This window comes from Sorex araneus, chromosome X (genome assembly GCF_027595985.1).
Source record: "Sorex araneus isolate mSorAra2 chromosome X, mSorAra2.pri, whole genome shotgun sequence".
Classification (NCBI taxonomy): Eukaryota; Metazoa; Chordata; class Mammalia; order Eulipotyphla; family Soricidae; genus Sorex; species Sorex araneus.
This window is the reverse complement of record NC_073313.1, coordinates 333,872,052-333,884,243: the sequence shown is the minus strand read 5'-3', so window position 1 is coordinate 333,884,243 and position 12,192 is coordinate 333,872,052. Positions and strand designations below refer to the sequence as shown.

Below are 12,192 nucleotides of genomic sequence, written 5' to 3'. Positions count from 1 at the left end.
AGAGCACCAGAGGGGATAAAACTTCTGTGCCCACTCTTTGAGTTCATGCTCAGACCTGCTCTCAGAAAAAAAGAAATTCAAGGCCAGGAAGGACTCTGGAGCATAGGGCAAGTCCAAGAAGGACTGATCACCATCAATGGCATCACCAGCACTACCGTTGCCACCACTACCTCAACCACCGTCTCCAACACCGCCACCACATTCCCACCACCATCCTCGCCATCATTCCCCTACCACCACCATTACTACAAGCACACCACCAGATCATCACCACCATCACAACTACTGCCACCATCACCATCACCCACCTCACCATTATCACCAGCAGCCCCATCGCTACCATATCACTACCAGCACCATCATTACCACCATTATCTACCACCACTCACACCAGCATCAGAAGCACCAAGCCCAAACATACCCTCAGGAGCATGCACATACCTAGTCCCCAGCCTCTGCCACTTCTCACACACTCACTTTCACATTACACACACATACACACACACACACACACACACACACATTTGCACCATCCCATACCTAGGCGGTCAGTCCAAATCTATAGCAAGGACAACCAGAGTAAACAGTGGCAGTTCTGTGTGAGAGCCTCTCTTACTGCAGCCTCTCTTACTGCAGCCCTTGTCAACCCGGAGAAGAGTTTGAGACCAGGTACCCTCTTCACCCGCAGGGGTGCTGACCTGTGTGTCTGAAGGCCAGTGGGCAGATGTCCCTTACATATGCAAATCATCTCCAGAACTGGTCACTATTTTAAAAAAACTGAAACATTTCCAGAAACCTGGAAAATGCTCTTCCATGAGTATTAACCCAACAACTCAAACCTCAGGAGCATTTGGGTTGGGTTTGTTGGGTTTTTTCTGTTTTGGTGGGTTTTTTTTTTTTTAGTGTAGTAGGTTCATCCCACGAACTAGCAGGTATGGTGAATAGGTTTATCAATGGGCAGAAGGTGCAATAGAGGAAGAAAATGAGAAGATCCATACAGAAACCAGATTTAAAGCTGAGTAGGACTCTCCACATTGTCCACAGCATGACCAGGAGGGTGTAACAGGCTGCTGAGGAATACAGGTTGTTCCAGGAAAAACAGGAGGCAGTAACCATCCAAATTCTGCCAGACTTCTTTTCCCCAAACCCTAGTGACCCAGGCCCTCTGTTCTGTTTGCACAGGGGAAGAGGGCAGGACAAGGCCCAGAGCATCTGAAAAGTCTTTTGAGGGTGGAATCCACCCCCTCCTGGAGCAGCCTTGGAGTGTCAGCCTACCCCGTGGCATGGATGTGCAGGGGAGACAAGGGAATGAATGAGAGGCATTCTGAGCCGGACACATCAATTCAATGGATGTCAGAAGAAAAACAGGATACAGGATCAATGTTCTGCCAAACCCCCGCCAGCAAGAGACCAGGGGTCCCTGAAGACCAGGACTGCCAACCGACTGTGGCCCCTCCAGACCAGGGCTGTGTCTGTCCATCAGACAGGGGTCTGGATGAGGGCAGGGCCCAAGTTTCTTCCATCAGAGCAAACTCCTCACTCCTTCCCTCTCCCTGCCCATCATGGATCTGCCCCTCCCTCCATGGTCACCTTCAGGAGCCCAGACACCAGCTCCTCACCCTACCCCTGGCCAGCAACTCCAATCAGATGGCACTGTGACTCCACAGAGAGCCCGGACCAGGGTGTATATAAGACCCTGCCATTCCCTGCAAGCCTCACATGGGCCCACTGAAGGACAGGAAATGGGGCCAGTACTGGATGCCTGCACTGAGAGCTAATCATCTGCAAACACCCACCGATGCCATAACGCACCAACACTGGTGTAGCTGGATCCTAAGCAGAAGCACCTGAATTGCCAGTTGGGTTTTCTCAGCCAAGAAAATCTCCTCCAATGATCCAGAGTGTGATTAGGAAATCCTTGAATTCACCCTCACATCCAACCAATCAGCCATCTGCCTATCCATTCACCTACCCACATAGTCATCCACCAACCCAGCCCCATATCTACTTACCCAATAATCCATGTATCTATTTATTCACCCACCCACCTATCAAGCCATCTACCTACCCATTCATCGCCCATACACTCATCCACCCACACTTCCACATATCTACCTACGCATTCATCCACACATTTACTTACTCACCAGCACCCAATCACCCCAGAACTCACCAATTCATGTACCTACCATTCACCTATCAGTCCTCCTACCCATCTACCCCCTCTTCATCCATCTCTGCATATGCCCACCCTCGCACCCGATCACCCATCCATCCAGGCAGACTTTATTGCACCACCTCCTCTAGGCAGGCACTGTGCTGGGCATCAGGGACACAAAGAAAATGTGTCCCAGTAACTGGCCTGGACCTTGTGTCAGGAAGATGTTGGCAATTAGAGACCAGCAGGGTAAGGGCAATGACCAAGCCACAGAGAGAATTTGCAGGAGAAAGGAAAGCGCAAAGGAGGAGTCCTGGAAGGAGGTGAGCATACCTAGTCTGAGTGTCAATGAATGAAGAGGAGGTGTCCCCAAGCAGGAAGAGAGGGGAGCCCCGGAGAGCTATAAGAGAGGGAGAAATGAGCACCTGAGACTTCAGAGAACTCCTAACATCAGTGAGGCATTCAAGCAAGACCTCTTGTCCTGGCAGCGCGGAGCGGAAGTGGCAGAAAGAATGGATAAGAGGAGAGCATGAAAAAGCAGAACTCCTTCTGATAGCTTTGTACATCTAGAACACAAGCCAGCACCCATGTTTGTCCTCGGTTCTCAAGGCTAATTTTTAACCAGTGATTTAAAGAAAACACAACCCTCCCTGAGTGTCACCCCATCCCTGGGGATGCAGACATGTAGCCCAAGGACACACAATGATCTTCGGGGCCACCTGGATACTCTGGGAGTCATAGAAGATGGGCAGGGGGTGGGTGGTGGGGTGACCAGCTTCATGCAAAGCTAAGGGGAGGGTGACAATCTCAAGCAGAGGACAGCAGGGACAGACCTCAGGTCACAACTGCTATCACAAGGGGACCTTTCTCTAGAATCACAGGGGATCACATGCAGCCCTGCAAGACCCAAAGCCCACCCTAGTGCCCCTGGATGGACACACTTCTCCCCCACTGCCCTAAGAGACGTTTCTTATGGACCTTTAGAATAGGTTTCTCCTGCCCTTGTCCCCTCCTTTTCCTGGAGATGGATGGAATGAGTAAGAGGCTGTAACAGATGGGGATTGGGATGGGAATGGGGGATGGGAGTATGAGGTCCCAGACCTCTCCTTCTAGCTCCAAGAAGTCACAAAGCATAAGCCCGGAGATGAGTCTGCCCCCTGGAGAGTCTTGATGGTTAGAGTGTCCAGGGTGGGGTACCCCAAGGCTTCCCAGCCACTCCCTTCCCCATTTCTCACATTTGTTCCCACCCTCAGCACAGTCCTCAGGGTAGAGAGGCGTGTTCTCAGGCACTTTGGGGAGGATGATCGGGTCTGGCTCACAACCTCAGTGAAGGCCCCGGCCCATGTCCCTGTCCCCACACAGCGTCCAGGCTCCAGGGACAGAATGCAGTAGCTGAGGCGTGGGCAGAAGTGAGGAAGGAAGGGGCAGTGCAGGGCTCTCCCAGGGGGACCCAGGCCCAGCCTACCTGGAGGGGGATGAGGGGCTCCTTGTCGTCGATGTCGATGAGCACATCTTCCCCAGGACTGAGCAAGCTCACGTCATCTGTGGGCGACAGCAAGGATGCCGGGCTAAGGGTTGGGGGCCTCCAGGGGCCCAAAACTCAGAGAAGGGGATGATCAAAGATGCCCCCTACCGTGTGCTGGCACTTCTCCCCCTGCGTCTCTGCCTGTGAGCCCGGGTTCTCCTCTCCCACCTTCCTGCCAACCCCTCACTCCCCAGCTTCCTCTCCTCCTTCACCACCCCTTTGAACCCCTGCATCTCTTCCCCCACCCTGCCTCCATCCCCCTCAGCCCTCACCTCTCAGTGAGGTGAGCCCCGTCCGAGGTGGAGGGTGAGGGTCCCGGCCCCCCCAGATCCAGCAGAGCAGAAACCACTCGGGGCACCCCTCAGTGGGCAAGTCCTACCTGGGCCGCCCTGCGGGGAGGGGCTCTGCTCTGAGTGGGGGTCACACAGGAAGCTCTCCAGGCAGCGGATGGTGCACTGGCCCACCACAGGCCGGCGGCCAAACTGGCGGTTGTCAATGACCTTGACCACGATGGGGGGGCAGTACAGTTCCTCCCGGGGCAGCATCTAAGCGGTAGAGGGGGTGCGGGGTGAGGGCAGATGCCTGAATCCGGCTCTGGGAGGGCCCACACCTGAGGACGAGCCCTGAGGAGCAGAGAATGACTCTAACCGCTTCCCCCGCCCCCAGAACCCCCAACAGCCATCAGTGCCAAATGGCGGTTGGCTGAGCCCAGGGAGCAGAAGCCATACAAGTCTTCTGTCTGCTTCTAGAATGTTGAACACCACATTAGCTCCCCGACCCAGGCAGCTCCGTGCAGAGTGAAAGCGAGTCTGCGTTCCCTGAACCCTGGCTGGCTGCAGCGGGGCGCGGGGAGAACTTGGCCCCGGACCTAACATTTCTTGCAGACAGTCCCCCCCAAGTGGATACTCAAGAGTTGGCTTACAAACCCAGATTCTTCTCCTCCCCGCCCCCCACCCACCCCAAAAGCACTTTGAACACAACTTGAAATAATTTATAAGCTCTCTGTCGGTGGCGGCCTCGCCTCAGCCAAGAGGAGGCCTCTGCTGACAGCCACCGGGCCAGAAATTCCTATAGTGCTTTCATCTCGCAAACCCTTTTCCTCTCCTCACACCGGCCTTCCTCCGGCCACTGGGCCACTGGGCCCTGGCAGCCCACCCAGCTGCGGAGGACTGGGCGCCGGACGCTTTGCAGGGAGCCCAGCTGTCCGCGCCCAGCTGGGGAGGAAGCAGATGAGGAAAGGTTTGGAGGAAGAATGGAAAGTCAGGGCCCAGCTGGACACTGAGGGGGGCTCCCTGAGGGGACGTGGCCACAAAGGCCCTAGCACCTCTGTGCACTCAGAGTCTGGGCTGCAGTGGGCTAACTGGCTCCACGGGTGCCACGCCCTGGCCGCGACTTCTGAGCACAGCGAGAGTCTTTTCCACTGGCTTCCCCAGAATAGCCAAGGCGGACATGACCTTCGAGAACTGGAGCCACCCACCCATCTGTAGGGGTCCAGGAAGAAATGCGCACCCCAGGACTCTGGAATGGGACCGAGGGCAGGCCCACTCACTACTTCCATGAAGAGGGTGCAGATGTCAAAGTTGGGGTTCTTCCGGAGGTTCTTGATGACACAGGACTGCACCGTCTGACCCCCACACTCCACCACGAGGCTCGGGGAGGAGACGCTGGCCAGCTGGTAGCTCTTCATGTTCCGAAGGCCCCATGCCAGGATCTAGGGGTGCAGAGTGAAAAGTGGAAAGGCTCCAGGGAGAAGCTGGGTTGGCCAATAACCTTGACCAACCGCCATTCAAGGTCATTGACATCCCCCAATGCCCCACCCCAAAACCAGGCTCACCTCAATGGCCATCCGCTGGAGAGCCGGCTTGATATTCTGAGGGACCATGTAGACATTGGCGTCCCTCTGGGGCGGTGGGTAGGGCAGGTCTGTGTCCTCCGACTGCTGGGGTGAATAGGCAGAAGAGGCAAAAGTGGGAGCAAGACCAAGGCAGAGAGACAAGAGAACCGAGGGACAGAAAGGACAAGTATGAAGAGACACAAGCAGAAACTGAGTCAGCACCATTCTCCCAAGAATCCACACAGACACCTCACGCCACGTCCAGGAGCCCCAGTCCCTCTCCTCCTCTAATGTGGGATGACACATCCATGAGCTGCTGGGGTCTCCCCATCCCCCCAGCACACACACACACACACACACACACACACACACACCAATTATACACACCTGCCATGCACACATGCACACACACCCATAGACAGAGGCACACACTCATAAACACACAACACACACACCTACCGTGCACACACACACACACACATACCCATAGACAGAGGCACATACTCATAAACAAACACACACAGCCATGCACCCAGTCACACATTCATGAATACATGCACACACATGCATATGTGCAACACATGCAGTTACATATCAGGCACACCTGCGTGCGCACGTGCGTGCACACACACACACACACACACACACACACACACACTGGCCACTGCCTCAGCATCCATGTCAGCCCCTCTCAGTAACCTTTTATTAGTTCAGTTTTCCCACCTCCTGGCTCAGACCTCCAGGGTTTCATCTCCACCGTCCGCAATTATACCCAGTCACCCCCTGGCCCCACCTTTCACTCCTGTCCACCTGGAAGATGGATGCCTCCCCAAGTGTAGGGACAGAAAGGATATTTATTTACACATGGGAGGAGGGTGGCCAAATGCCCTCATTCACAGGGACCAGGGGCGCTGGGAGGGGGCATGGGGTGCATTCCTTCACCCCTAAAGACCAAAGATGAGAAGGATTGAAGGAACTCTGGTCTGCCAAGGGCTTTCCAAAGACATGGGTAAGAGTTCCCTTGGGGGTGATCACCCTCTCAATGTGGGTGACAATGTCCCCCAGAGGTGCTGGGATGTTTCTGGGAGCAGTATGAGCCTCCAGTGAATTTCGGGATTTTTTTTTTTTAGTATTTGCTCATTGAAAGAAGGTAGATTTGAGAGGGGCAGGGCTATCATATTTTTTTCTGAAAGGGAAAGGAGGTCAAATAAGTGTCTCCAGATCATGAAGAGTTGCAATGAGAAGGAAGTGAGAAGGGACACAGGCAGTGCCGTAAATAGGGCTGCCATCATGTCACCCAGTGGTTAGGAAGAAAATCTCTGACCCTAAGTGGTTTCACCTCTCTGATTTCATTTTCTTCATTGAGAAAATGATGGCGAAAAGTTATCAAGCTTTCTCAGGGTTATGTGAGAACTACAGCAGAGGATACACATTTTAGGAGAGTGCCTGGGTCATGTGAAACCTCAATGTGGTACCTTGGCAGCAATGAGAAAGATGCCCCTTTCTTAAGGCTCTACTTCGTTCTTCAAAAACCATCATGTTTGACCAATTTGTTAGAGCAAGACTCTTTACTGCCACCTACTGGGAAATTGGTCCTGTAAATGCAAATGGGTGGTACCTGGAGTGGGAATTGCACATGCTCTGAGATAGTGCTCTTGTGCAGTGAACAACCTGCCCACCCATACATGCAGGCCCCGACTCTTAGGAAATGACAGCTGTGATGAAAAAGGTTGTGCTGGACACTTCAGAGAGCTTGTCTCTTATATATTCATTTAAGATACAATTAAACATCTGGGTCCATTCTCCAAGTGATTTGCGCTAGGTTCCTTCTCAAAGAATGGTACGCTGGGGTCAGGAAGAAGGCTTAAAGGGCTGAAGCACATGCTTTGCAGGTGGGAGCCCCGAGCGTGATCCCTAATACCTCATGGTAAACTGTAAGCATAGCCAGACGGGACCATAAGCAGCCAGGCAGGCGTAGGCCCCGAGTACCACTGCTGGGCCTAAATCAAAACCAAAATTAAAAATTTCAAAATAAGTGATCAGGCAGAAAAGAGAGCAGCGGGTAGAGCACTTGCCTTGCACACAGCCAACTCAGCTCAGTCCCCACAGTCCCCAAGCACCTTCAGGCGTGAGTCCTGAACGCAGAGCCAGGAGGAAGCCCTGAGCAGAGGCCCCAAAACAAATCCAAAAACGAATGGCGTGTTCGCCCATAGATGTGGGCACGGCTGGGAAGAGCATCCAGATCCGAGACCACACCACGACCCGCACCACTGATCTGGGTCCCTCCCACTAAGTTCAGTTGTCACTGGTCACAGCCCTGTGATGCCACACATCACAGAAGCTAACTTCTGGAACCCTGGGTTCTCATCCCCGCCCACCTGCTTTCTCACTAGGTGAACTTGGGCAAACCACTCGACCGACCCCTGAGAGCCGGTACCCCCTGAAGCTCTGGAATCACAACCCCTCAGAAGCTGAGGAGACCATGACAACAGTGTCCAGGAGATGTAGAGCCCAGCCGTAGAGCGGGGGCCCATGGGACAGGCTCCCGTGCCTTTGCTCTACGACCCTGCTGTGTGCAGTCTGCAGTCAGAGCACCTCTCTGGCTTCACAGCCACCCTCTGCCTGTCGTGGGGCACAAGGCAGATGACATGGTGCAGCAACTGCCTCATCTTTAGACTGACTGAGAGACAGATGCCATCAGGAGAGCCACGGGAAGGGGGCCCCGGGCATCTGCAGGAGGTATTGTGCCCTCATTGCTCTCAAGAATGGGGCCAGAGGGCCGAAGCTGGCACCTGCTGTGGGAAGCCTGGCATGGTGCCGCCCTTGGCACACTCAGGGCACCACTGCAATGGCCATGAATCAGGGCAGCCTCTTTAGAGCAGGAAATATAGCCCCAGGCTTGAAGGTATGAGCCCAGGGTCAGAAGCCCAAGGCAGCCAAGAAAGAGATGCAGAGAGGAGACAGGGGAGGGAATGGCCCCGAACTCCTGCGAGAGCTGCAGAAAGAGCAAGCCTGCCGACAAGGTTGCCACATTCTCTTGAAGTCACCTAGAGAAAATTCACCAATCTCTTTCCTTCTAGAACATTCCTCTGCAGATGACCCTTCAACCTGCCTCTTCCCCACCCTCCTCCCCAACTCAAGGCACCATTCCTCTGATTCCAGTTTATCCCTCAATTCCTCATTCCCTCTTTGCTCCCAGGACCCCTGAGCACTGCGGGACCGGTGGTGTTCCTCTGACGAGGACAGGGTAGGGGGCAGTACCGTTGGGAGGAGGCCCCGGAGGAAGAAGGCAGGTGCACACAGCTGCGTAGGCGTGAGGGAGAGAGAAGCAGAAACAGCGGTTAGAGGCTCCGTCCACCCCGCTCTGGTCCCCGGGGGTCCGAGCAGTCCTGCTCCCAGCTGCTGCTGCCACCCCCAGAAAGCTGCCCCTACCTGTGCCCCTGACCTTCCGCACCGTCTTGGGGTTCTGTTTCTCCTCTCTTGTTTGTTTGTTTTGGTTTGGGGGCCACCCCTGGTGGTGCTCAGAGGTTTCTCCTGGCTCTGCACTCAGAGATCACTCCTGGCAGGCTCTGGGAGACCGTATGGTCTACCGGCGGTACTATCGCTCCAGCCCGAGTTCCTTCCCTCTATAAATTCAGCCTCCCCTTCTGTCCTCTTGAGAAGCCACCCTGGTCCCTGGTCGCCCCCTTCCCAGGCCCCCTGCTGCTGCCCCCGTCCCCTCCTGCCAGAAGCTTCTCTCCAAAGTCAATAAAGACCCGCTCTGGCTCCTCCCTGGGGCCAACCAAAGGGGCGACTCTTCTCCACCCTCTACCCTTCCCCTCCTCCCCAAACCATCACTCTTCACTCCCCACACCTACCCCAGCTCTGCTGGCCGATGTGCCCGGCCAGGCCGTACCCAAGTCTGCACAGCCCCTGCCAGGCTCTCTGCGCCCAAAACGTCTCTCGGGAGCCCCCGCCTCCTCCCCGGCCCCTGGGGACCCCCTCCTCCATGCACCATGCTCCTCTCAGACGGGAGATTCTCCCGGGGCTCCTCCTAGCCGGCTTTCCCCCATCACAGGTCTGCACAGCCACACCCCCAAGAACCCCACGACACAGGCCCCCTCATCACCATGTCTAAGGGGTCCCCGAGCCTTGATGAGCACGTGCACACTCTCCCGACAGATGAAGATGAGACATTGGGTGTGGCTGACAGAGCGAGAGTGCACTCTTCCCGGCCTGCCCCCGTCACCCACCCAGCCACGCCTGCACGAGGGACCCTTCGAAAAATGCCACTCTCCATTTAAGAACCTTCCGAAGGTCCTCCCCACTCGCCATTCAGTTCAAACTCCTTGGCACAGTCTCCTGAGATTCCACCCCACCTCCCTCCTGCAGAAGTCTCCTGCCTGAACTCCTTCCTTCCAGGCCCCCAGACCCGAGATGTCCCCATCCCAGACACACCACTCACTTCCCCCCCCCCCCCCGCAGGCCCCCGGAGGCACCAGGCTCTCCCCTGGTTCTCCTATGCGAAGTGCTCTTCCTCCCACAGCATCAAGCTGCCTCCTGTTTGGGTTCCAGGGCTCCCTAAGTCTCACAGTCGCCCTGAGCCTAACTTAAGAGGCCCCTGCCCCGTGCCCAGGCACACTGAGCAGCTGGACTCGCCCCTCTGGCCAACCCCGACCAGTCACTCTGCTCTGAGCTCTATATTGCACACCCCCGCACAGTGAAAGCAGGGGCGTAAGGAAGGGGAGGGCTGCCAGGAGGGGAGGAAGTGGGGATGGCAGAGGGGTGAGTGGGCGGGTGGACGGGTGGATGAAGAAACCCCTCTAGGGGGGCTGATGGAGCCATCGTACAGCAGGTAGGGCACTTGCCCTGCAGGCTGCCAATCTGGGTTCAGTATCCAGCACCAGATATGGTCACGCAAGCCACCAAGAGTAATGATCCCTGAGTGTAGGGCCAGGAGGAAGCCCTGGGCACTGCTGGGTGTGGCCCCAAAATACAAACAACAACAACAGCACTAGCATGTTCCGCTCCCTCTTCCCAATGCTCTCGCCCACTCGGGGCAGAGCCCGGAGTCCTCGCCCACCTCTCCCACGCGTGCTTCCTTCACTGTCCCCCGCACCCGTCCTTCAGGGCCTCATCAAGCACGGCATCCTCCAGAAAGCTCCCCCACCTCTCTGGAAACTCCCCGTCACACCGATCTCCGGCGCCTTGTCGCTCTAGGTGTCCAAATGGCCCTGCGCCAGGGCCCCCGGGGCCCAGCCGGACTCTGACAGCTGGCGCGGGAGAATCCTTCAGCCCTGCCTGGTCGCCGCTGCTCTGCCCAAGTCCCCACATGCCCCTCCAGGACAACACCTGTCCGTGGGCGTGGCGGATGCACAGTGCCACCGTCCTCCAGAGGCGACACGTGCTTCGAGCAAGTCAGACGCAGCAGTGTTTGACTGCTGCCTCCTGCCCTGGCCTCCCTGGAAACAGCCTGATCCTGGGACTCCCGGGTGTGCAGGAGGCGTCCCGACAGAGCTGAGGCCGAGAGGGCCTGGCCCGCGGGAGTACTGGGGCCCGCAATAGCCACCGGGGATTTTCTTCTCCATCCGAAGGGCCCTCGCCCTGACAGTGGTTCAAACCAGCGTACGGGGGACAGGTCAGCAAAGGCCCCGTGCCTGTCCCCAGTGACCCAAGGGTAGTCGGGGACCCGCAGGACAGTGAGATGCTGGCTGAGGTGGGTGGGGGGAGCTGCGGGCGGGGCAGTGGCAGGCTGGGAGGGCCCCATCGTCTGCCTGCCCCACCCAGCTTGTTAGGAACCACATGTTGCTCTAATTACACTTCCCAGGAAAAATAGTGTTTTAAATTAAAGCCTTGGGGGAGGGCGAGGGGGATGGGGACCACTGGGCTTTATTTGCCTGATTGCAAAACACCAAATTTTTTCTTCGAGTGAATTTAGGGGGGTGCAGAAGAGCACCCCATGTTCATCTTGGAATAAAAGCCCTCTGCTTGGACTCGGAGGGACAGGTGGACTGACGCCTGGTGGGCCCCTGAGCCTAGCGGGGCAGAGAGGAGAGCAGCAGAGCCCAGCATCCCAGCCGAGGCTCCCTCCCGCCTAGAGGGTCCTGGCGGCTGGGGTGGGGATGGGCGGGGGTGGGGGAGATGGAGGAAGTCCCCACCCGCTCTCCCGCGGTGGGTGCAGTGCGCGTGTGGACGTGGGGTGGGGGCTGTTCTCACAGGGTCCACACTCACTCGAGCACGTGCACACTCTCCCGTTCTCAGGAAATCTAAAATTGCTGTTTCTTTGAACTCCTTCCCCTTGGCAACAGGGAGTGCCTTTGTTCTCCAGACAAAAAAGGAAAAGAAACGAGACAGAGGGCTCAGAAGAGGCGGGAGAAGGAGGGAGAGAGCCAGCCGGGGGGCCAAGGAGCCAGCAGAGAAGACAGAAAGGGTGCAGGGAGGGCTGGGAAGTCCAGCGGGGCCAGGGGTGCTGCAGGCCATACCCACTGGCGGTGGCTGGGGAGATGTCCATCCCCCCCGCAACACACACACACACACACACACACACACACACACACACACACACACACACACACACACACTCTGCAAGAACCCAGGTCACCAAACCCCCAAAGACACAACAACATCACCAGCCCCCATGCCCGCCCAAGCCTGAGACGGGGGTCTCCAAATGGCCTCAAACCGGTGGGGGGGGGG

At 56.5% G+C, this 12,192-nt stretch overlaps 1 protein-coding gene across 16 annotated transcripts in view; it reads right to left on the bottom strand.

Moving 5' to 3' along the window:
* The window catches only part of DYSF (dysferlin), a 214,406-nt gene that overhangs the window by 60,104 nt on the left and 142,110 nt on the right, over nt 1-12,192 (bottom strand). For 14 of the 16 annotated variants that reach the window (XM_004609122.2, XM_004609120.2, XM_004609124.2 and 11 more), the window contains 4 exons: nt 5,518-5,619; nt 5,233-5,394; nt 4,063-4,228; nt 3,624-3,700 (listed from right to left, as the gene is read on the bottom strand). In XM_004609122.2, the coding sequence (XP_004609179.2) occupies nt 3,624-3,700; nt 4,063-4,228; nt 5,233-5,394; nt 5,518-5,619 (507 nt within the window). Of the gene's footprint in view, nt 1-3,623; nt 3,701-4,062; nt 4,229-5,232; nt 5,395-5,517; nt 5,623-8,778; nt 8,821-12,192 lie in introns of all 16 variants that reach the window. The other 2 variants (XM_055122406.1, XM_055122407.1) reach the window with 2 other exon arrangements.